The sequence below is a fragment of the Hemitrygon akajei genome, chromosome 18, assembly GCF_048418815.1.
Source record: "Hemitrygon akajei chromosome 18, sHemAka1.3, whole genome shotgun sequence".
In the NCBI taxonomy this organism is placed as follows: Eukaryota; Metazoa; Chordata; class Chondrichthyes; order Myliobatiformes; family Dasyatidae; genus Hemitrygon; species Hemitrygon akajei.
Window position 1 is genome coordinate 23279187 of NC_133141.1, and position 23706 is coordinate 23302892.

Below are 23706 nucleotides of genomic sequence, written 5' to 3' on the forward strand. Positions count from 1 at the left end.
AGTCAGGTTTTTAATAAAAAGAGTTGGGAAACCTATGTTTTAAAGTGGTATGACAAGAATGTAATTTAGAAGGTAGAAAATTAATTTTAAGTTTAACAAGGTAACTCTGAAGCTAGACACCTGACATTACAAGAAGAAAAGGCATTGTTTGAGAGTCAGTGCAGGGAAAGCAGACTGGGTGTTAGTTTCTTTTTGGTCTAGATTAAGGACTTAATTTTACAATTAAGGCAAGATCAGTAGAGTGAAGGTAACAGTTTACACCTGGGTAATGACAGGAGCTGGAAATCTGGCTAAATTATTACAATGTACTTCACACTCACTTGGCATGGGCAAGTTGTGCAAGCCAAGTAAAGAAAATAAGGTACAGACAGGCAGTCATTACCACAAATGGTGTGCATAGATACCAAACCTGCGTGGGAGGTTGTCCTTATTTTTCATTTTGCTTTTATAGTGACAATTTTGTTTTGTTTTAAAGCATTGCTGCTGTCCTTACCTGGTGAAAGGATGCAGATGGCCATGAGTAGAACATGTTCTTCTTCATGCAAATTTAGATTCTTTAGGCCAACCTGAAATTTTACCAGTGGCTCCAGCAACTCCATTGAATGACCAGCTGGAAAGGATACAAGAGTGAAAATCTCTCTAGATACATTTCTAAATACATTCAGGTAAAAGAAATCATGAAGTGTTATTTTTTCTCCCTCATTCTTAGAACTCTTTGGTAGGAGATTAAAATAACTTAGAGTTGTAATCATTTTTGTTATTGCAGGTGACATAGGAAGAATACCCAGCTTGATAGATACATGCACTGAATGTCACACAAAATGAGGTCACGATGATGATGCTCCAGTTTTGTACAGAGTTTGATTTCACTGGCCAGTTTTTAACCAGAAAAGTGAAACTTAGGTGAATATCTGCAGATGGCAAACCCAGAAATGAGCCCTTCAAAATTATTTTTGTATCAAACCCATTCTCAAATCTACAAACCTTTATGTCGTGGGTCATCTTTGGACCCTGATGTCATGTCCACATCAGGGACTCAAAATATGATCTCACTCCCTATGTGATACTCATTTTGTTTGGAGGTTAACATGGTCTTACCCGCCACACATTCCTCAACAACTCCCAATCTCTAGGTTTCTCCTTGAGACTTTGATCTGTAGCCTACCCAAACCCACAAGCTCTCACCCCAATCCTTAGCAGCCGATTCTTTGATCTCAGTCCCACAATCTGTCCCAGCTTTTGATCTACTGCTCCTCTAAGTCCCGGACTTTGGTTGCTTTCATTTCCCTTCACCCCCAACATCACTGCTGGGGCATCTGAATCATTCTACCTCTCACCCAACCCAACCCCAGCCCCTTACCAATGCTGGGTTGATAATTACTTCTGTTTCTTCCTCTTCTAAACCTACCACCCTTCCTAATAAAATCCAGATCCCTCCACTACCTTGCCATGAGAAATATACAGGTGAGTAATGACGCCTTGCCCCAGGACCCCACCACTGAACTGTAATCCTTTCTACCACCACATTCCCCCCCAGGTGCAATATAATGTTTGAAATCAGCTATTGTAGAACTGATCCACGTAGTATAACATTACAGCAAATATTCTATTTATGTTACTAGTAGGTGCCCCAGGAGGACAGATGAGAAACAGGCATTTCTAATACAATAGCTGTCACTTTTATCGGGCACTCTTATGAAGTGAAATATCTCTGGGGTCAGATGTCCCAGGGAGGAGATAACTCTTTGAAGGCATTAGTCTCCTACATTTACTCTTTTCCATGATTTTGGGACACTGATGGGGGGGGGGGGCACTAATTAAGGAATTATGTTTCCTTCATTGTCTTAAATTTTTTAACTAACTTATGGGTACTGAGGAAGGGAAAATTAATACAGAAATATCTGAGTTTACACAAAGGTAATATGGCCCAGCTTGAAATATCACACAATCAGCAACATTTGAAGTGAACATATGAATTAGTTATGGTCTTTGACTATTGATGCTCTAGTATCTGAAAATGAATTATCCCTTTGGGAGATCTTTCACTCCAAGGTGGCAGATGAGAGCATTTCCTGCCATGTTATATATCCAAATGAAATGAACAGGATCACAGCACAAGAACAACAATGCTATTTTCTATGTTGCATATGGAGGAGTAATTCCACTGAGCATAGTTAAGATTAGGCATTTGCGCATTTATAGCTTTGGCCTCAAAATATACAAAATTACTCACTATACTTCTCAGGAAGAGTCAATGTCAAATGCCTGTAAATAGATAGAGATGTCCTTTGTCTATTGTATGTTTCATCTGATCCTTTGTGATTGGGATCATAGCTTTCACCACTTGATGCAACTTAACACTGCATGCACTCTGCTAGATTTCCCCTAGTTTTCTTGTATACCCATCCTCATAGTCTGTGGAGATGCCATTGCATAAATGATAATGCTATGGAAAAGGTGCCCAATCTGTTATAATGATTGGAAGGCAGGATTAAAAAGATACTTTCTTTGATTAAAATATGTGCATTATTAGTAATGTGTTGTTGATTATTATGCATTGGACTCAGAGGTGATCCATGTTAATGGAACACCTTAGAAATTCTATCCCTGGTAAAGCTAGCACATTAAAGATTGAATAGACAGCATGGGGTGAGATGTAGTATGTTGCCTAGCTAACTTTCACATTCGCTTCCTTCCATGTTATTTTGATAGATTGGTGTGATCTGCCCATTATTTATATTGAATTTATTATCAAGGGGCATTAGATTCCAGTAATTGGCCAACTCAGTGAAAATGGATTTGTTAGAATAACTGAAAAGCACATTGATTCTATGTGAGCACCTTTGATAAACCCGCAAATAATTGGCAAATTGAAATTTGGCAGTTAGGAAACAACCAATGAAGACATGACTATAAGCACAGCAATCATGGTTTATATTTGCACAATTTTTAAAGCTGTTAACAGACATGCCAACTCAACTACAGCAGCTCTTATTTTTGCAGGCGGTGTACCAAATAGATCTACCTTGCCGCTGATGCAAAGTGTGAGTGTGCAAAATTTTAATTTGCGCCTATTCATCTTATGCTAATACTAACACAGTTTTATTCTTGAGGGTGAAGACTTCTTCCTCCTGCTATTTTCACTGAAGTCAGGAATGTGCCAATAGCGCTCTGTTAATGTGCACCATGCAATTCAATTTAATGAAAAATTATGCACTTACTGCACATTCCATGCAGGCAATCATTAATTTCCTTCAAGATCTTTCATACAGCAGATATGCTAAACTAAGGAAGTGATCCTGGGATTTTGAGATCATCCACATATGAGTGAGATCTGGGGTCAACCATGATGGAATGGCAAAGCAGACTCAATGAGCTGAATGGCCTAATTCTGCTCCTATGTCTTATGGTCTTAAATAAATCAAGGACAATGCAAGATGTTCCTGCTAAAGCAGATCCTCACAGTATTCCACCACCCTCGCTAGACCTTCCACCCCCATGATCAGCGATTAGATCTCTAACCACCACTGCCATCCACCGAGCCTAACCAAAGCCATGTGGGACTCCATATGGATCTCCCACACCATGTTCACCTTGACCATTGGTCCAGCCTTTGTCTTAAACAAAAAAGTTCCTTGGCTCATATTGCATTGCCTTCTTTACATGCCATTACAGGTGTTATTTAAATTCTAGTCCTTATTATTTTGGAATGGCTTCTTGATGTTGATGCTGCAAGTAATGACCAAAGGAAACTCCCCTCAAACGATGCACAGGATTGATCAGTTATTACCCTGTGCCCTAGAAAGCACCTGACCAATTTTTCTCTACTATATGTCCAAGGATATAGCAAAATGATGACTCCAAAGTTCTGTCAGGATTCCAAGTCCTTTTTGATGCAAAAGACTTGTTTGGAAGATGAGGTTTGGGGTGGAAGAAACTGTTATGCCCACTTCAAGCATAATCATGAACTCTCCAAAGGAAATTGAGAGTTGGATACTTGCCCACTTAGACTAGCACCCAGGATCCACAGCCTTGCACCTGGCTCAGTTCAGATCAAACAATCTGTGTGGCCACAGCAAGTGGGTGCATCTTGAGGATTGAAAACTTGCTCAAACCAGCAGCAATTATTTTTTTATATACTTGTCGCGATAAGCAGAGACTGGTAACCAATTTTCAGCAGATTATTTATTAGTGGTGGCATCCGTCGGTCTTGAGAGACCATGGATCTGTGCCTGGAGTTTCCAGGGCGCAGGCCTGGGCAGGGTTGTATGGGAGACCGGCAGTTGCCCAAGCTGCAGGCCTTCCCTTCTCCACGCCACCGATGTTGTCCAAGGGAAGGGCACTAGGACCCATGCAGCTTGGCACCGGTGACGTCGCAGAGCAATGTGTGGTTAAGTGCCTTGCTCAAGGACACAAACACGCTGCCTCAGCTGAGGCTCGAACCAGTGACCTTCAGGTTACTAGTCTGATGCCTTGCCCACTAGGCCACATACCAACACTTTACTTATTATAAAGTAGGAAACACTTGAAATTTTCAACTTTTGGAAAGGCACATGCATGCATACATTTAATGTAATGGGTGAACACTAAGCCATGACTTTGCATTACAATATACATTTTTGGAGTGGTTTTTGGAAATGTCATGCCCTTGTTTTTCCTCCCTTGCATACATATGTTCTTGTATTAAAGAGCGGCATAAAAATGAGGCAGGCCATGTTAAATTAATTGAATATTTAATATTCTGTTTGATTAAACTAACTAATTCTTTAATGATTAGAGACATTTTTGACAATGATAGGCTAAATACCAACCTTTACTCAATAGACAATAGACAATAGGTCCAGAAGTAGACCATTTGGCCCTTCGAGCCTGCACCGCCATTTTGAGATCATGGCTGATCAATTACTATCAATACCCGGTTCCTGCCTTGTCCCCAAATCCCTTGATTCCCCTATCCATAAGATACCTATCTAGCTCCTTCTTGAAAGCATCCAGAGAATTGGCCTCCACTACCTTCCGAGGCAGTGCATTCCAGACCCCCACAACTCTCTGGGAGAAGAAGTTTTTCCTTAACTCTGTCCTAAATGACCTACCCCTTATTCTCAAACCATGCCCTCTGGTACTGGACTCTCCCAGCATCTGGAACATATTTCCTGTCTCTATCTTGTCCAATCCCTTAATAATCTTATATGTTTCAATCAGATCCCCTCTCAATCTCCTTAATTCCAGCGTGTACAAGCCCAGTCTCTCTAACCTCTCTGCGTAAGACAGTCCAGACATCCCAGGAATTAACCTCGTGAATCTACGCTGCACTTCCTCTACAGCCAGGATGTCCTTCCTTAACCCTGGAGACCAAAACTGTACACAATACTCCAGGTGTGGTCTCACCAGGGCTCTGTACAAATGCAAGAGGATTTCCTTGCTCTTGTACTCAATTCCCTTTGTAATAAAGGCCAACATTCCATTAGCCTTCTTCACTGCCTGCTGCACTTGCTCATTCACCTTCAGTGACTGATGAACAAGGACTCCGAGATCTCTTTGTATTTCTCCCTTACCCAACTCTACACCGTTCAGATAATAATCTGCCTTCCTGTTCTTACTCCCAAAGTGGATAACCTCACACTTATTCACATTAAACGTCATCTGCCAAGTATCCGCCCACTCACCCAGCCTATCCAAGTCACCCTGAATTCTCCTAACATCCTCATCACATGTCACACTGCCACCCAGCTTAGTATCATCAGCAAATTTGCTGATGTTATTTTCAATGCCTTCATCCAAATCATTGACGTAAATGGTAAACAGCTGTGGTCCCAATACCGAGCCCTGTGGCACCCCACTAGTCACCACCTGCTATTCCGAGAAACACCCATTCACCGCTACCCTTTGCTTTCTGTCTGCCAACCAGTTTTCTATCCATGTCAATGCCTTCCCCCCGATGCCCTGAGCTTTGATTTTACCCACCAATCTTCTATGTGGGACCTTATCAAATGCCTTCTGAAAATGCCTTCTGTGGGAACTAAACTAGAATGGTGCAAGTCCTCAGGCTTTACATCAAATGAGACACTGCACATTTCTAGCATCACTGTGGGTGCTCAGCATGTGGTTTTACCAGAACCTATTAAGTAACTTGCAGTCAGACATGGAGGATGTAGAATAAATATGATTTTAGTTCTTTTTATTGCTTACCTTTGGTGACGTCATTTACATTATATCTGAAATAATCTCCACAGTTCCAGGACATATCGTCCAATGAGAAGGATTGGTTTGATCGCAGCATAATAATTTCAATTGCACTTGACTTCAGAAGGGAAATTTGGTCATCCGTAGACAATTCCCTGCAGATTGAATAAGTTCTATCCTTATTAAATATTTCTGCATCAGTACTTTGGTTGTACATTAACATTTTATTGATAAATTTTAGGTTTTTTATTGATATTTCTCCTGTATTTTTCTATTATTTTGTTTCCTCTCAGCTGATGACCATTTTGTATCTTGGCCTCCTCGAGTAACTAATTTTTATTTGCTATTCTGTTCCAATCTTTCAGAGAAATTGTAGTCTATATCTTGCACAGAGTGGAAGGGTATGCACAATAATCTACATCTGGAACAGAGTAGAATGAAGGAAGATGGTTGGGGGGTGGTGGGGGGAAGTGACAGGGAGCAAGTGGAAATAAGGTTGACATGGTTAGTTACTAAGCCGAAATTAAACGCTCCGATATGCAACATTTTTTTTTAGCACCACTTTACATAGTGCACAATGACTTGTAAATCCGAAACACAGATACAAAAAAAAAGTGTTTACTCTTTTTTTAAATTAATGGAGAATGGGACAGAGTTGTATCAGTAAGTAGAGCTCCAGTGTTGATCCTGTGCTGAGTTAGCTGAAGCAGCTGTAATGGTGCCCATAGGCTAGGGAGATCTCTGAGTCCCTCTGCTGGAAAACGTGTGGAAACAGCAGGCAAGAATGGGCTTTGTCGTAATGTTAAATTTTAATTTGGCAACACCTAGTGTACATACAGCCAGGCGAGAGGCTGAATGACTGGTTGCACAGTGATGGTATTTTATTACATACAAAGCCCAAGGCACTGTTCAATGCAGAACCCATCTAATAGCAAGGCTTCATCTGTAAGCTCCAGCCATTGTGACAGTGGAGCTTGTATAGGAAGTTAGTTGGTTAGTGGGCTGTGAGTGGTGCCGGGAAAGGAAAATGTGGACAAATGTTCCAAAATGGAGAGAGGGATGGATATTGTGAGGTGTGGGTGTAGGGTAGGGAGCTAGTTTCAGGGAGACAGTCAGTGGGCATGAGGATATAGTCAGCATGGAAGAAGCTCCAAAGCTGTGGCTGAAACTGAATCTCTGGGAATTATAAGTAGTAGAAACGGGGCAGGTGACCACAGAATAAGGTTGGGTCCACCTTAACAATTGCCAGAGCAGGTCTTGACTTTTTGGTTCAAGATGCTTCAACATGCGAGGCCCACATTGTTTGTTGGCCTTGAATGTAAAAGTACAAGAGTACACAAGTGTCACATGATATTAGGCATCACTGTGCATGCTAATGCCTTCCATGCTTTTCATCTCACAGGACCTGGAACAAAATCTGGAATTGTGATACCACAGAAAAATAACCTGTTACATGACTGAATTTCTATTGCACTGGTACACAGAGCTCTACTCAGTGCTCAATAATAGAAGAGAAGGAAAAAGGAGAGCTCAAGGTGGACAGGACAAAGGTCAGCTATTAACTTTTGACAGCTCGTTCATTGTCATTATAAATTACAGTTCTAGCAAAACAAAATTAAAAATTGGAAATTTTGCAGGTAAGCTCTTACAAATTCTGAAACGTTGCTGACTAATGTTAGCTTTATTGCGGTCATTGCTAATGCAACAAATAGCAGCCAATTTTGCGCACATTTGACTCACACATGATGATATATAGATACACAGTAATTCTAAAAGATTGACGAGATCATTTGCAAAGTGTATTGTGTGCAGTGATTAGACTGAATCTGTGACCATACAGTAAACAGTATGCCCATTGGTATTTAGCGCTCCCAGTATGGCCTCCGGTATATTGGTGAGACCCGCCATAAATTGGAAGAACACACACAAAATGCTGGTGGAACACAGCAGGCCAGGCAGCATCTATAGGGAGAAGCACAGTCGACGTTTTGGGCTGAGACCCTTCGTCAGGACTCAGTAAAGTAAATTGGGAGACCGCTTTGCTGAGCACCTACGCTCCATCCGCCAGAAAAAGCGGGATCTCCCAGTGGCCACCCATTTTAATTCCACTTTCCATTCTGACATATCAGTCCATGGCCTCCTCTACTGCTGCAACGAGGCCACACTCAGGTTGGAGGAGCTACACCTTATATTCCGTCTGGGTAGAAAAGGTAGATGGGCATCCTTTACACTGATGGAAACTCAAAACATGTCCCAGTTGTGGCTGTGGTAATGAAAGCCAAATGTAGAGTCAAAGGGTGCCAGCATATGGCCCACAATCATGTGATCCTTAAAAACTAGACATAAATATATAGGTTGCTATTACCCGCACTTAATAAAAAAGAATATCCAAATAGTTTGTTCTATTGAAACTATGTACGGTAATTAACAAAGTTAGTTCTCATATCAGCCATTCTGCAGACCCATTAGAATCAAAATGGAGGCAATTTTGCGCACAGAGCAACACATAGCAGGGACCTAGTTGAGAATGATCACACAGATCTCATGCATCCTGCAAGAATGTACGCCTACACTTGAATTGTGCTTTTATCACAGCATAGAATCCAAAAGTATACCCCCTCCAGAGTGAAAAGACATGCCTTAGTTAGGAAGGATGAAATACATTTTGGTTTATTACATTTTCAGGACACCCTGGGGTTCGGGGGAGGGTTGGGGATAGGTGGGGTGGAGATTGGTGAAGGCACCAGTGGTGTTTTGGGAAGAGTTATAATGCACAGTGCTCCGGAGTGGAGGAAGCAGAAGATCTGAGTGAGATTTAAGGCTGCAGGAGAACACAGAGATACGGTTAGTGGAGGAAGGACAAAAGGGGATATTGTGAACAGACATGCTGAAGGCTGCAGAGAAGTTGGGGGAAATAACAATAAATCATCAAGGGTGATGCTGAAGGTGATTAGGAGGAGGAAGACCAAGTCCTAGGCCTTGATAATTTCCTGTGCAACTTGATCCTCAATTTTCTCACTTGCAGACCCCAGTCAGTTCAGATTGGCAATAGCAACTCCTCCACAATCACCATCAGCACAGGTGCATCACAAGGCTGTGTGCTTAGCCCTCTGCTCTACTCGCTTTATGACTATGACTATGCAGCTAAGTACAGCTCCAACACCATATTTGAGTTTGCTGATGACACCACTGTTGTTGGCTGAATCAAAGATGTTGATGAATCAGCATAGAGGAGGGAGACTGAAAATCTGGTTGAATGGTGCCACAACGACCCCTCACTCAACATTAGCAAAATCAAAGAGTACCGATGGAAGAAACTGGAGGTCCACGAACCAGTCCTCATTAGGGGATTGTAGATGGAGAGGGTCAGTAACCTTAAATTCCTTGGTGTCATTGTATCAGGGGATCTATCCTAGGACCAGCACTCAAGTCCCATTGCAAAGAAGGCATGACAGTGCCTTCATTAAAAAGGAGTAGATACAGCCCAGTCCATCATTCCCTCTCCACCAATGAACACATTTACAAGGAGCGCTGTCACAAGAAAGCAGCATCTATCATTAAGGATCCCCACTATCCAGGTCATCCTCTCTTCTCGCTGCTACCTTTGGGAAGGAGGTACAGGAGCTTTAAGTACCACACCACCAGGTTCAGGAACAGTTATTACCCTTCAAACCATCAGGCTCCTGAACTGGCGTGGATAACTTCACTCACCTCAACAATGAACTGATCACTGTGAACTCACTTCCAAAGACTCTACAACTCACGTTCTCCGTATTATTTATTTACTTGTTTATTATTATTTGCTTTTTTCTATTTGCACAGTTTGTCTTTTTTTGCACATTAGTTGGTTGTCTTTGTGTGTAGTTTTTCACTGATTCCTTTGTTTCATGGTGATTGACCACCCCGCCAGATAATGAATCTCAGGGCTGTATATGGTGACATATGTGTACTTTGATAATAAATTTACTTTGAACTTTGAATTGAAGGTTGTCACTGGTGACTTTGGTCTTGGTGCTATGGGTAGAACTAAAACCTAGATTTCAAGAATTGCAACAACCTGTGATTTGACACATGACCACAAAGCCAGGTTACAATTTTCAAACTCTTTAAAAACAAAAAGGTCAGATTTAAGACAGTAACTGGACAGAAAGTAGGTTTTGAGGTGGGCTTTTAAAGGAAAATAAGACAGTTTTGAAAGGATTGCAATGATGTACATGGAAATAACATTATGTGGTCAGGTGACCAGCAGTGATAAAAGGGTTGATAATGAATTAAGGAAGCAGAAATTGATGTCATGAAAAAAACAAATCGAGGAGCAAAATGGGGAGAACATACAAAATCAATAGTTCAAATAATGGAAGGAACATTTTGTAGCCTAAAGAAATCTTTGAAGTCCTTCAACAGGAGTTAAAGATGAGAGCAGACTGCAGCTTGAGAGTGGTGAATCTGTGGAATTCATTGCTACAGGCAGCTGTGGAGGCCAAGTCATTATGCATAGTTAAGGCAGAGGTTGATGGATTTGTGATTGGTCAGGGAGTGAAGGGATACGGGGAGTAGGCAGGAGGTTGGGGCTGAGAGGAAAATTGGATCAGGCATGATGAAATGGTGGAGCAGACGCGATGGGCCAAATGGCCTAATTCTGCTCCTATATCTTATGGTCTTATGGAATTTATGTCAATGATAAAAATGGCAAAATACTTCCAGAGCAGTAAGGTAATTAGGAAAAAGTGCTTCACTTCACTGATCAATGTTAGGGTTGAATGTGGTAATTAATTTGTGCATAGATAGGTCCAAATAAAAACAGCAAATGAGCAGTTAATTTACTTTTTGTCATGCTGGTTGAGAGAGGAATGCTGGCCAAGGCACGAGAGAACTTTATGTTCTTTCAAATGTGTCATGAGATCTTTGATACCTATCTGAACATGCGAACAGGGCTGGAGTTTAATGATTTATTCAAAAAGTGACACGTCTGATAATACAGCACTCCCTCGGGATCAAACTAGGTTACAAGTTCTGAGTGAAATTTGGATTCATAATTTCCTGTCTCAATAAAGAACGGTTGCAGTTCAGACATGTAGCTATCAGATTTTCATAAATTCAGTGAAGGAAACCTGCCACATTACCAGATTTTCTATTCTTCTCTATCCCTTTGCTATTCTAAATGTAATCATTTACACATCGCTGGATCTGACACATATCTCTATCATCTCTCATTATTTCTTCTTGGTTCGGCTTAGGAAGATAGAGAGGATACTGAGGAGATTTGGAAAAGGACAGACTGCAGAGGCTGGGAATGAAAGTCAAAAACATTGCTAATGCTGAAAACCTGAAATGAAAACAGAAAATGCCACAAAAACTCAACAGGCCAGGTAGTTTCTATGGAAAGAGAGGGAGTTAAAGTTTCTAGTCTGCAACCTTTCCATCAGACGCAAATGGTAATTCTTTCCACAGGCACCATCTGACCTGCTGAGTTTTTCCAGCATTTTCTGTTATTGTTGCAGGGGCTGGTTTTGTCTTCTTGTGGGTTTAACTGAAATCTATTAAACACGTAATCAGCCTAGATAGGAAGAACACATTTCCCTTCCCTGAGCATTAATAACAGGGGACATGCATTCAAAGTAATTAGTAGAAAGACTAGAAGGGAATGGACCCAATGATGGTTTGAACTTATGTCTTAAAAAGTGGTAGAGACAGAAACCAGTATTGCTTAGAGGAAGCAAAGAGGTGTCATGGTAGTTCAGCAGTTAGTACTGCTCCCTCACACCTTGAGAGAACAGGTTTTGACCCTGACCTTATGTTGAGTTGCACATTTGCCTTGTGACAGTATGGCTTTCCCCTGGGTGATCCGGTTTCATCCCACATCACAAAGACTTGTGGATTCATAAGTTAATGGTCACTACAAATTGTCCCTAGTGTACATGAGTGGCAGAATAATTAGTGGGGTGCTCGTTTTGCACATGATCTATCTCTTTATAAAATATCATTGATGAGTTTCCTTTGCATGATCAAAGATTAATAACCTGTAACATTATATCTTCCAGTATCCACATTTACTCGAGCTACTGAGGGTTTCCAGCAGTTTTTGTTTAAATTCAGATCTTCAATATCTGCATTGCTTTATTTTCCTTCCCCAGTTAAAGGTGCAGAATTTTGATTGTTGTTTTTGTTTCAATTAGAATCCCAGGCTACAAAGTCTTGCTGTACAAGCACACATTCTTGAACCTAACTTTCAACAGCTGTGCTCTATATTTTGATTTATTTTTCAGACAAAGATTGGAAGCTATGCATTGGAAGGGTCTGCAAGGGTTATAATAGAATTGCATGCCCAGCAATGCTTTGGTCTTAATTGAAGAGACTTTGTAAAAATGGATGTGCCTATGATGAAACTGATTTCATCACAGACTAATAAGTTTTGCTCTTGATCTTGCACTGTCAGGAACAGAACTAGAAAGGGTGTGATACACCCAACATTGAAAGTTGACATCAAAAATTGAAATGATTGCATTATGGATCAATCAATACTTCTGCGATCCTTTGGGATATTCAAACAATAAATATATCCCATCGGTCATTTCATCATATCACATGTGGACACTTGATCCCCAAATATAATCAACACTATAGCTATCACATAAAAAAAGAATATTTTCAGAAACACCTGGAACAAACATTCACTTAAAGTTAAATTGAATGACAATGGAGAATGATACCTTACTTTTCTTTACAGACATGTGAATCTATTTTCTACCCTTCTATGACCTTATAATTAGGGTACAAATTCCAGATAAAACCCAATTTTACTATAACCAATGTTTCTTCAAGAGTGCTTTCTAAGTCCATGCAAAAATTAGTGAAAGAAATTAATATGAACCTTAGGGCATTCTGTTCCTGACCATTTTTTTTTAGATTAAATCTGTCAACAAAACAGATAAATGCCTCACAAGAGCTAACAAACCGCCTTGATATATCAACAATAAACATTGATTTCTGCATTGCCAGTATCCTCTTCCACAGAAAGCCTGTAACCTGGACACAAGGTACTTGTGCCCAAAATAAATTTTATTTTTTTTAGCATCGAAGTGCTATATAAATACATCCCTGCCTGCCAGCCCAGCAACAAGGAGAAGCATTGAAAAATTCACTTTTTCTGGAGAAGTGATTAAAAAAGAACTTAAGATGGTTTTTATTGGGCAACCATAGATATCCTCAAGAATGTGGTGAGCTGTTTTCTTGAACTGCTGCACTCTCTGTGGTTGCTCTTTGAGTAGCAAAAGTGAAAATTTTGGTTCAATAAGGATGAAGCAACAGTGATACGTTTTCATCCGGATAGTGCTTTACTTGGAGGAGAATCTGAGAACTCATCATGTTCCCAAGGAGTTGCTATTTTACTCTTCCATCCCACCAACTTCTGGCTGTCCTACAGCATTTTCGTACAGAAGTGCAACAGATACAACATTTGCCCTTTCACTTATTCCCTTCACACCATCCAGGTACCCAAACACACCTTTCAGGTGAACCAGCGATTCCCTTGCACTTCTTCCAATCTAGTGATCACAATATGACTTCCTCAACATTGGAAAAACTAAACACAGATTTGGCAACTGCTATTTGGAATATCTGCGCTCGGTCCATTGGAGGGACCCTGAGCTTCCAGTTTCCTGCCATTTCACTGTCTCTATCAGAACTGGTCACTACTGCTGCAATACTTACTCAGATTTTTCCCCCTCTCCATTAGCACACCCTTCACAACACATCACACTTCTTTGTCACCATCTAACTGCCTCATTAACCACAGCAACCGCAGCATTAACTTCTTACAAGATTTTTCCTTTGTCCTATCCAGCCCTCCCTCCACATTCTTTGCAACCTTAAACTGAGTTTTTACCCTCTTTCCCAGGTCTCTGTTTCTCTTTCTGTAGCTGATGATTGGTTTGGCCTTTTTCAGCATTTTGTGTTTTTATTTCAGATTCACAGCATCTGCAATTTAAATGATTTTCATTATTGCCATTCTTCTCCCATGCCATGGAAATTACAGGCTTGTTTGGTGCTTTTAAAAGAAATCTCCCAAGTTGTTGTATTGCATTCTGTCGATAATACACTGCAGACCAGGAGTGAGTATAACTCCAACAATATCAGCATAAAGCGGCCTTGATGTTGTTGGAGTGAACTCATCTAAGTAAGGCAAGACATCACACATCTGTTTTGTACCTTGTGAGAATACCCAGTCTCTGAACTGCTGTATTATCTGAGGCATTTATGTGGCTGGTCCAATTATGCTTCTCGTCAACAGAGATCCTCAGTACACCGATGGTAAGGTGGTGATTATATGACCATTATATGTCAAGGAAGTGGTAATGTACTTTTTTGGAACATAGGCGTAGGAGTAAGAGTAGGCTATGTTGTTCCTTGAACCTCTTCTGTCATTTGATCTGTGACGTAACTTCTTACACAAGTCCTTCCCTCACATCACTTAAAACTGACTTGGCATTAAATGTTGTTTGAAGGAAAGCTTAGGAGCTTCCTTTACTGTTTGTGTATAGAAGTGATATTAATAGCTGGAATCTAATTTATGGATTATACCACTTAATCATAGATTTCAGAACCAGCCAAAATTGTTTCTACATATCTATTCTATCAGTGTATTGTACATTAATGTGAAAAACTTAAAAACAAATCACTCATTTAACTTCCAGATTCTACTTTATACAATCTACTCAGTTCTTCCACTCACTTATGTTCCAGTCCTCTTGATACAGTGGCCAGCAGACATTTTTTTCTCTGTCTGCCTTAACATTTTAATGAATTATTTTCATGGACCTCTAAATTTCTTTGGAGTTCCACTGTTACAGATTTTTATTATTTGTACAGTAATTCTTATATTTATGAATGTTTGGTTTCAGGATATCTTTATATAATTCCTTTGACCATTTGGAATTTGAGTCTTTGACTTAGTTATTTTTCATTTTGTTTTAATAACTAGCATGCCATTCTCACCAATACACTGTATTTAATGCATTTTTAATGCACTGTATTTAACACATAATACATTTGCCCAGTCTTTTCAATTCGTGAAATTTTGGTTACCATAATGTTTTCAAAAAACACTTCACTTTTATAAATTGAGGAATGATTGTATTCTGTTTTAGTAATTTTAAATCCTAAGTGGATGACCTTATACAAACGTATTTGCCTACATTGCTGCAGTTTTGCTCAAATATTTCATGTTATTAATGTTTTTGTCTATATAATTTACAATTCAATCTATATCTACATTATTAGCAAACTTTAGATACATGACTGTATATCCCAGTGAGATAGGGCTCCAACCCAGATCATTTACAAGCTACACACACAAAATGCTGGAAGGAACTCAGCGAGTTAGGCAGCATCTATAAAGGGGAATAAACAGTCGATGGTTTGGGCTGAGGCACTTCAACAGGACTGAAGAGGAAGGGGAAGAAGCCCGAGTAAGAAGGTGGGGTGGAAGGGAAGGAGTACAAGCTGGGAGGTGATAGGTGAAACCACATGAGGGCAAATGTGGGTGGGTGGGGGAATGAGAAGCTGGGAGGTATACATGGAAAAAGTAAAGGGCTGAAGAAGGAGGAAGTGCAGCATAGGTGAAAAGGAAGGAGGTGGGGAAACAGAAGAAGGGAATAGGCAGATTGTGAGCGCTGCGGAGGGGAAGACAGGGGGTATGGGAGCCAGCAAAATGAGGGAAAACAAAGGGGGGGGGGGAGAACAGAAGGGAGTAGCTACTGGAAGTTAGAGAAACTAATGTTGATGCCGTCAGGTTGAAGACTAACCAGACAGAATATGAGGTGTTGATTCTCTGACCTCATTGTGGCTGTAGAGGAGACTGTGGACAGACATGACAGAGTGGAAATAGGAAGTAGAATTGAAATGGGTGGCTACCAGAAGATCCTGGCTGTTGTGGCAGATGGAGTAAAGGTGCTCAGTGAAGTGATTCCCAATTTGTGCCGGGTCTCTCCAATGTAGAGGTGGCCACAAAGCACTGGATACAGTAGATGATTCTGACGGATTTGGAGGTGAAGTACTGCCTCACCCGGAAGGACTGTTTAGGGCCCTGAATGGTGGTGAGAGAGGAGATGCAGGGGCAGGTGTAGCACTTACAACGCTTGGAGGGATAAGTGCAAGGAGAGAGATCAGTGGGGAGGAATGAGTGGACAAGTAGAGAATGATCCCTGTGTACAGTGGGGAGGGAGGGCATGGGGTGGAGGGTGGGATGAGGGAAAGACGTGCCTGGTGGTAGGATCCCATTGAAGATGGTGGAAGTTCTGGAGAACGATGTGCTGGTTATAGAGGCTTGTCGGGTGGCAGTTTGGGGTAGGGGATGGGGTGAAGGCAGACATGCAGGAGACTGAGGAGATGCGGGTATGGGCAACATTGATAGTGTAAGAAGGGAAACTGATTTTCTGGAAAAAGAGGGACCATCTAAGATGCTCTGGAATGGAAAGCCTCATCCTAAGAGGAACTGAGAGATGTGAATTGCAATTTTACAATGAACAAGCTGGGAAGAGGTATAGTAAAGATAATTGTGAGTGTCAGAACTTGTACCACTTGTCATATCCTGCTATTTGAGTACCTACCCAGTACCCTTACTCTGCCAATTTCTTAGCTGTCACTAATTCCATTTTAATTTAAGCTAACAGCCATTATGAGGAACTTTACTACACAGCTGTGAAAATCCAAATAATTAACATCCTTTGACATTGTTCCACCTACTAGTTTGGTCATCTATTACAACAATTTCCTCAAGGTCAAAGTGTTTATGCTTTATAAGTCCATGCTATTCTTTTTTTAATCAATTTAAAATGTTCAAGGTGCAGTCACTTTATTCTTAAATTCCAGATTATATTCCAGTGATTTCCTGACAACAGAAGTTAGGCTAGCTAGTCTACAATTCCCTGGTTTCTTTCTCTCACCTTTCTTAAATGTTATAGTAGCATACACAATTTTCCGATCAAAACTGTGAGACTTTTGGAAAATTATAGTTTGAGCATCACTTCCTTCATTTCAAATCCTGGGACAAAAACCATCTGGTCTGGAGATCATTCATTGCTGTTATTTTGCTGACTTTAATCTTGGCAAGTGCCTCTATTTGAATCAATATTAGTTTTTTGGGATTGGTCAGGATGCTATCCTTTCCTCTCCAGTAAATATTGATGTAAAATAATCACTTAACTTATCCGCCACTTTCTATTTTTTATTTACAACATCATCATTATCATTTTAAGGAGATCACAGTGGTTCTAACCACTCTCCTTTTCTTAGTATGAATGTTACTTAGAAGTTTATAGTTTACTTTTGTAGCTCTTAATATGTTTCACCAGCTTTTGCTGTCTTTTGTACCTCTCCCAGTCTATAGTTTTTGCTTTTTATTTTTGGGCTGTCTCTTTGTTCTTTAGTCACAGCAGGTTTTGTTTTGACAACTTGAGCGCTTGTTGCTTAGAGATATAAACTTATTCTGTTCCATGATTTTTTTTAGCATCTTTCACAGTTCCACAATTCTTATTTTATCTATTTGCAGATTTGTCCAGATTTGGACAGTATTTGCTTGGACAATATTCTTTGAAAGGATTAAGTGTAATATATCTTTCTTGATGATATAAAACATTAGCAATGTGGGTTGTGAGGAGGATACGCAGAGGCTTTAGGGGATATGGACAGGTTGGAAGAACGAGCAGAGAAACAGCAGATGGAACATAATGTGGAAATAATGATATTTAAGAGACTCTTGGATAAGCACATAGTTTAAAGAAAAATGGAGGGCTTTGTGTCAGGGAAGCATTAGATTGATCTTGGAGTAGATTAAAAGGTGGACCCAAAATTGTGGGCCAAGTACTTAACTGTATTGTTCTATGCTCTATATGAGTTTTTCCATTTTGACAGAAAAAAGTAGACTGAGAGAGTACTTTAAATGGTGTGACATTAAAAGGTTCAGCAAACAATTAGAAAGGCAAACAGTATGCACAACAGTGGTTGGCCTCATTGGGAATGATGACAAAATGGAGTACAGAGAGGAAGTGGAGCAGTTGGTGGATTGGTGTGATAAGAGCAACCTAGGCTTGAATGTAGAGAAGACTAAGAAAATGATTGTGGAGTTCAGGAAGATGAGCCATCCCCCTCTGCGAATATGTGGCACCTCCACAGAGAAAGTTAAACACATCAAGTTCCTAGGAGTTCACATCACGGATGGCCTCACTTTGTCCCTTAATATCACCTCCCTGCACAAGAAGGCACAATAGCACCTCCATTTCCTATGAAGATTGAGGGAAGCAAGGCTCCCACCCCCCATCTTAACTGCATTTTACAGGAGCATCATTGGGAGTGTCCTGACAAGTTGCATCTCCATCTGGGATGGGAGCATCTGAGCCTTGGACCAGAAATCCCTGCAAAGCACTGTGAGAAAAGGCTGAGAGGATCATAGGGGTCTCCCCACCATCCATCCAGCATCTTCTTTGACATTCTACTATCAGACAGGAGACCACGATGCATAAAAGCAAGAATGGTCAGGATGAGAAACAGTTTAATCTGTTCCATACCTGCAATATTTAATATTAATACACTTTAGTTTTGTTATTTATGCATGACTCACCTGTAGATTTTATCCTTACCTTCACAAGTTATCATGTGTTATGTGTACTACTGTGCTTTACACCTTGGTTCGGAGAAAAGCTGTCTCACTTCTATATACGTTATATATATGTATATAGTTAAATGACAATAACCTTGACTTGAAGAGGATTTACACACAGATTGAAGACACATGTTCCAGTTATATAGAGACCCAGTAAGGCCTCATCTGGATTATCATGGACTAGTTTGGACTTCTGATCCAAGAGGGAATGCAGTGAAAGTTCACTAGATTCATGTCTGGGAAGGGGGATAATCCTACAAGAAGAGATTAACCAGACTGGGCCATTAGTCCCCTGAGTTTACAAGAACGAGAGGGGTTCTCACTGAAGTAGAGCTTAGCAGGGTTGGTCCAGAGATGATGTTTCCTCTGGGCTGGATTTTCTCAAAACAGGAGACCCACTCTCAAAATCATGACTCAGTCACTCAGGACTGAGATGAGAAATTTCTTCATCAAGAGGGTGGTGAATCTTCAGAACTCTCTTCCCAGGAGACAGTGGAGGCTCAGCCACTGAGTATATTAAAAACTGATAAGAGTTTTAGTTATCAAGGGAATTGAATGATAAGGGATTAGTGCAGGAAAGTGGTCTTGAGGTAAAAGATTATCAGAATGATTGAGCGGTCACAAAGGGCTGAATGGCCTATTCCACTTTTATTTCTTAAGTCTTATACCCCCAATTTCCCTCTTGTCTGTAAAGGAAATGGCTACTGCTTGAAATAAAAACAGAAATATTGGAAAAGCTCTGCAGGTCAGGCAAAATCTGTGGAAAGGTGAACAGTGTTAATGTTTCAGGGTTCCATCAGAACTCATACCTCTAGCTTTTTCTGGTTTAATTTTGATTTGTTGTATTTTACACTTGCCTGTTTTGACCATACTCTATCGAGTACTGCCTTCAGGATAAAAATACTCAGTCTTGCCTGTGGACTCAAATGAATGATGCCTAGATATTTGATCATGTTGCACCATAACCTCCAGTGTGGAAGATAATTACAATGGTTTCTTGATTGAATCCTGGATTCATAGCGAGAGGTGTTCAGAGTGGCATGATTCAATCAAGAAACCATCACAATTATCTTCTACACTTTCAGGTGTGTTGTACTGAAAGTTATGGAGCAACATGATCAAATATCTAGGCATCATTCACTGATTTCCCCTCCCAGCTCGCTGATCTCTTCCCCTACTTGACTCCCCGACCTCTCTGTCATCAGTAATTCCTCCTACCCATGATTTCAACTGCTGATCCTTGGCCATTTCATTGTCTCCATTTTTAATTCCCCCATCTAATCCCCCAGAACTCCCACACAGCTATCCTCTTCCTTTTTGCTGCTTGTCTTGTCAGTTTTCCCTCATTATCAATTTCCTCTCCGTTATTGGCTTGTTCATCTGTTGTTGCTGGGTCCAGAAAAATTCCCAGTTTTCTACTGGCTTTTCCCACTTTCTTTGCTCTAGTCTTTGATTTAGTATTTTCTTTCACCCTCTGGGATGGCTCCTCTTTCTCATAGCAACCCTCTTTCTAATGGGGATAAATTTGGTATTTAAATAGCTATTTTATAATTACATCTTGTGACATTTGCTTTTCTCCCCCAGTGAGTTCAAGCCAACTCTTCCTTCATACCATTGTGGCTGTCCTTTGTTAAGCTGATGACAGTGGTTTTTGACTCTATCTACCTCCCTTCCTTTCTTCCCATGCCCCTCTCTGCCCTTTCTCCCCTCTTTCCCCCCTCTCATTTTCTTCTTCCTAGCTGTCTCCTCTATCATCTTCCTCCCTCTCTACTCCTCATCTTCTCTTCCTCTGCTTCACTTTCTTGCTTTACCTTCTCCCCTCCAACTTCTCATTTTCTCCCTCTTGCACCACCTCCCCCTCTTTCCTTTTCTTTTTCATTCCTCCTTTCTCCACTCCATCTCTCACTGCTCCTTGCCATCTGTCTTTACATTTCCTCATACTCCTCTTCCCCTCTCTCCATCCTCTCCTAGCCCTCCTCTCATTCCTTCCTTTCTCCCCTTCTTTCACCTTTTCCTTTTGTCTTTATGCTCTCTCTCTTGCTCCTGTTTTTCTCTCTTCATTTCTTTCTTTCTCTTTCTCTCTTTTCTCCACTTCCCCCTCTCTTCCCCTTCTCAAACTCTGTCTCTCTCAACACCCTTTCACTTAAACTGCCCGCTCATGATATTAAACCACTCCCTCTCGCCCACCTGATGATTCATCTGGCTCATTGTTGAAATCACTTCAATGACAATGCGGCATATTGTTGCCATGCATCTGTCCTCAGGAGTAATCAAATCTACCCTCCTTTGTCTCATCTCAGGTTTTAAAGACCTTGGAGTTAAAGTAATCTCCTTGGAGTTAGAGTAATCCAAAAATAATTCAGGTTTTGGCTATATATATCACTTTCCTACTTCTATAACTGATCTGCATTTTACATGTGAAAGCAGTAATTTAATTTTAGTACTCTATTGGATGCAAAGTCCTTTGGGGTGTCACTAATTAAGTGCAAGTCTTTTATTAGGCTCTAGTGGAAACCTTAAAAAATTGATTCCTGAAATCCATTCGATGGAAAGGAATGGTGGTTCAATGGTTAAACTACTGAAGTAGTAATCTAGATGTGTGGGCTAATGACTCTGAGACATCAATTCAAACCACAGCACATGAGAAATCTCAATTCAGTTAATTAAATAATCTGGAATTAAATATAAAGAGTTGTACTCTCAGCCGTGGTAGCTATGAGATGAATAGATTGTGGTTAAAAAAAAACCTATCTGGATCACTGATATCCATCTAGGAAAGACATGCACCATCCTTGCCCAGTCTGGCCTTTGAATTATTGCAAACCACAGTAACATGATTGACTCTTAATTGCTCTCTGATAGCTACTGCAATAAACAGAATAAAAATAAAACCAGACAGGTCGATCACACATCAGTTGACTTTGCAAAGTCCTTCTTGTAAACATTTTGGGACTAGTGTCAAAATTGGGAGAAGTTTTCTACAGATTAGTCACACATCAGCCTGATACAATTATCTTCACAGAACAACTGCAGCCAATCTTCTATCATAAACTCTACACACATCCTGTCCCAACAGCAGGATAGACCCACCACAGGTAGCAGCATAGAGCCTGACAGTTGGGTAATGAAACCTCCTGATCACTACCTCCTGTCCTCTCCTCAGCTGATAATTCCTGCTCCTCCATCCTGAATGGCTTGGTAGCACCACCATTGACTGAGCTGACTGAGACCTCAAGGACACAGTTGTCAGACTACATCTGTGATGGGTGGGTGCTGAGTGAACCAAAACAAGGAATAAACTTACCTGATGTTGTCCTCACCAATTTTCCTGTAGCTGATGTATCTCTGCAATCTAGTATTGTAGAAATCACCACCACACAGTCCTTGTGGAGACAACGTCCAGGCTTCACACTGATATTTAGATTTTAGATTTAGAGGTACAGCATGGTAAAAGGCTCTTCTGACACAAGAGGTCTGCAACACCCAATCACTGCCATGTGACCAATGTGGGAGGAAACCAAAGCGGTCACAGGGAGACAGCGCTGGAAATTAATAATAGTGTTAAGCTAGCTGCTACACTACCCTGAGGACAGCCTTTAATGCTTTATGTGGCACTACAATTCGTATTACTTGGGATAGACAACTCAAGACTGCACATCCAGGAGGTGCTGTGGACCATCAGCAGCAGAAAGTGTAAACCACCTCAATCTGTAACCTCCTATCTCAGCATATTCCTCTCTTTGCCATACCTGGCAAGCCATGGGATCAAGCCTGGTTCAATGAAGAATTCAGAAGGACATGCTGGGAGCAGCATCAGGTATGCATAAAAATGAAATGACAGCCCGGCAAAACCCTTGGACTTTAAGCAAGCTAAACGGCAAAAACAACATGCTGTTCACAAAGATAACCCAACAACCAATGGATCAGATTAGAATTATACAGTCCTGCCACATCCAGTAATAAATGAAGGTAAATTCTCAATTGGTTTACTGTTGTCACATGTAGCAAGATACAGTGACAACTTTGTTTTGCATGCCATCCATACAGGTCATTTTATTTTAACAATGCATTGAGGTAGTATAAGGGAAAACAATAACAGGATGCAGAATAAAGTGTTAATTTAGATTTAAAAGAGTCAAACAAATATATTGTACAGTAAGTAATAGGTAGAACTGCAGAGAGCAGCTTGCAGCAGAACACCATGCTCCAATGTTCAAAGGTGGCAGGGCCTGGAAGCCATTTGCAACTATGTTCTGCCAGAGATGCTGAGTGGACAATCAATCTTAACTCCCTCTGGGTCCTCATTGTCACAGAAGCCTATCAATTTGATTCACTTCATGTGAGATCAAAAAAATGGACAGGAGCACTGGATACAGAACAAGGTTCTGGCTCTAGTGCTCTGTGTTCCAGACCTAGATGTGTCTCTGATTAAGCTGTTTCCGTGCAGTTACAATGTTGGCATCTACACCATAATGTGGAAGGTTGTCCAAGTATGTCCCATTTACAAAAAACAATCCAGCTAATTACCACCCAATTAATGGAACATGTCAATGACAATACCATTACACGGTATTCACTCATCAACAACTCAAACTGGGTTGTTTGAGAAAGAGTGCTTTCAGCCCTAGATCTTATCACAGCATTGGTCCAAACATAGATTGAAAAGGTGAGTTCCAGAGGTGAGATCTGACCCAATGGGGCATCGAGGATCCTTGGTAAAACTGGGAGGTCAGTGGATATCAAGGACAAAACACTCCAATGGTCAGAGTTATGCCTCACACAAAGGAAAGAGTATTGCGATTAGCAGAGATCAGTCATCCCAACCCCAGGATTGCTGCAGCGCTTCCTTAGGACAGTGTTCTAGG

The 23706-nt window shown here is 40.8% G+C and overlaps 1 protein-coding gene across 3 annotated transcripts in view; it reads right to left on the minus strand.

Annotated features, from left to right (window-relative positions):
- The window catches only part of LOC140741196 (vitamin D3 receptor-like), a 197243-nt gene that overhangs the window by 15715 nt on the left and 157822 nt on the right, over positions 1-23706 (minus strand). For all 3 annotated transcript variants that reach the window (XM_073071091.1, XM_073071093.1, XM_073071090.1), the window contains 2 exons: positions 6190-6338; positions 494-610 (listed from right to left, as the gene is read on the minus strand). In XM_073071091.1, the coding sequence (XP_072927192.1) occupies positions 494-610; positions 6190-6338 (266 nt within the window). The remainder of the gene's footprint in view (positions 1-493; positions 611-6189; positions 6339-23706) is intronic.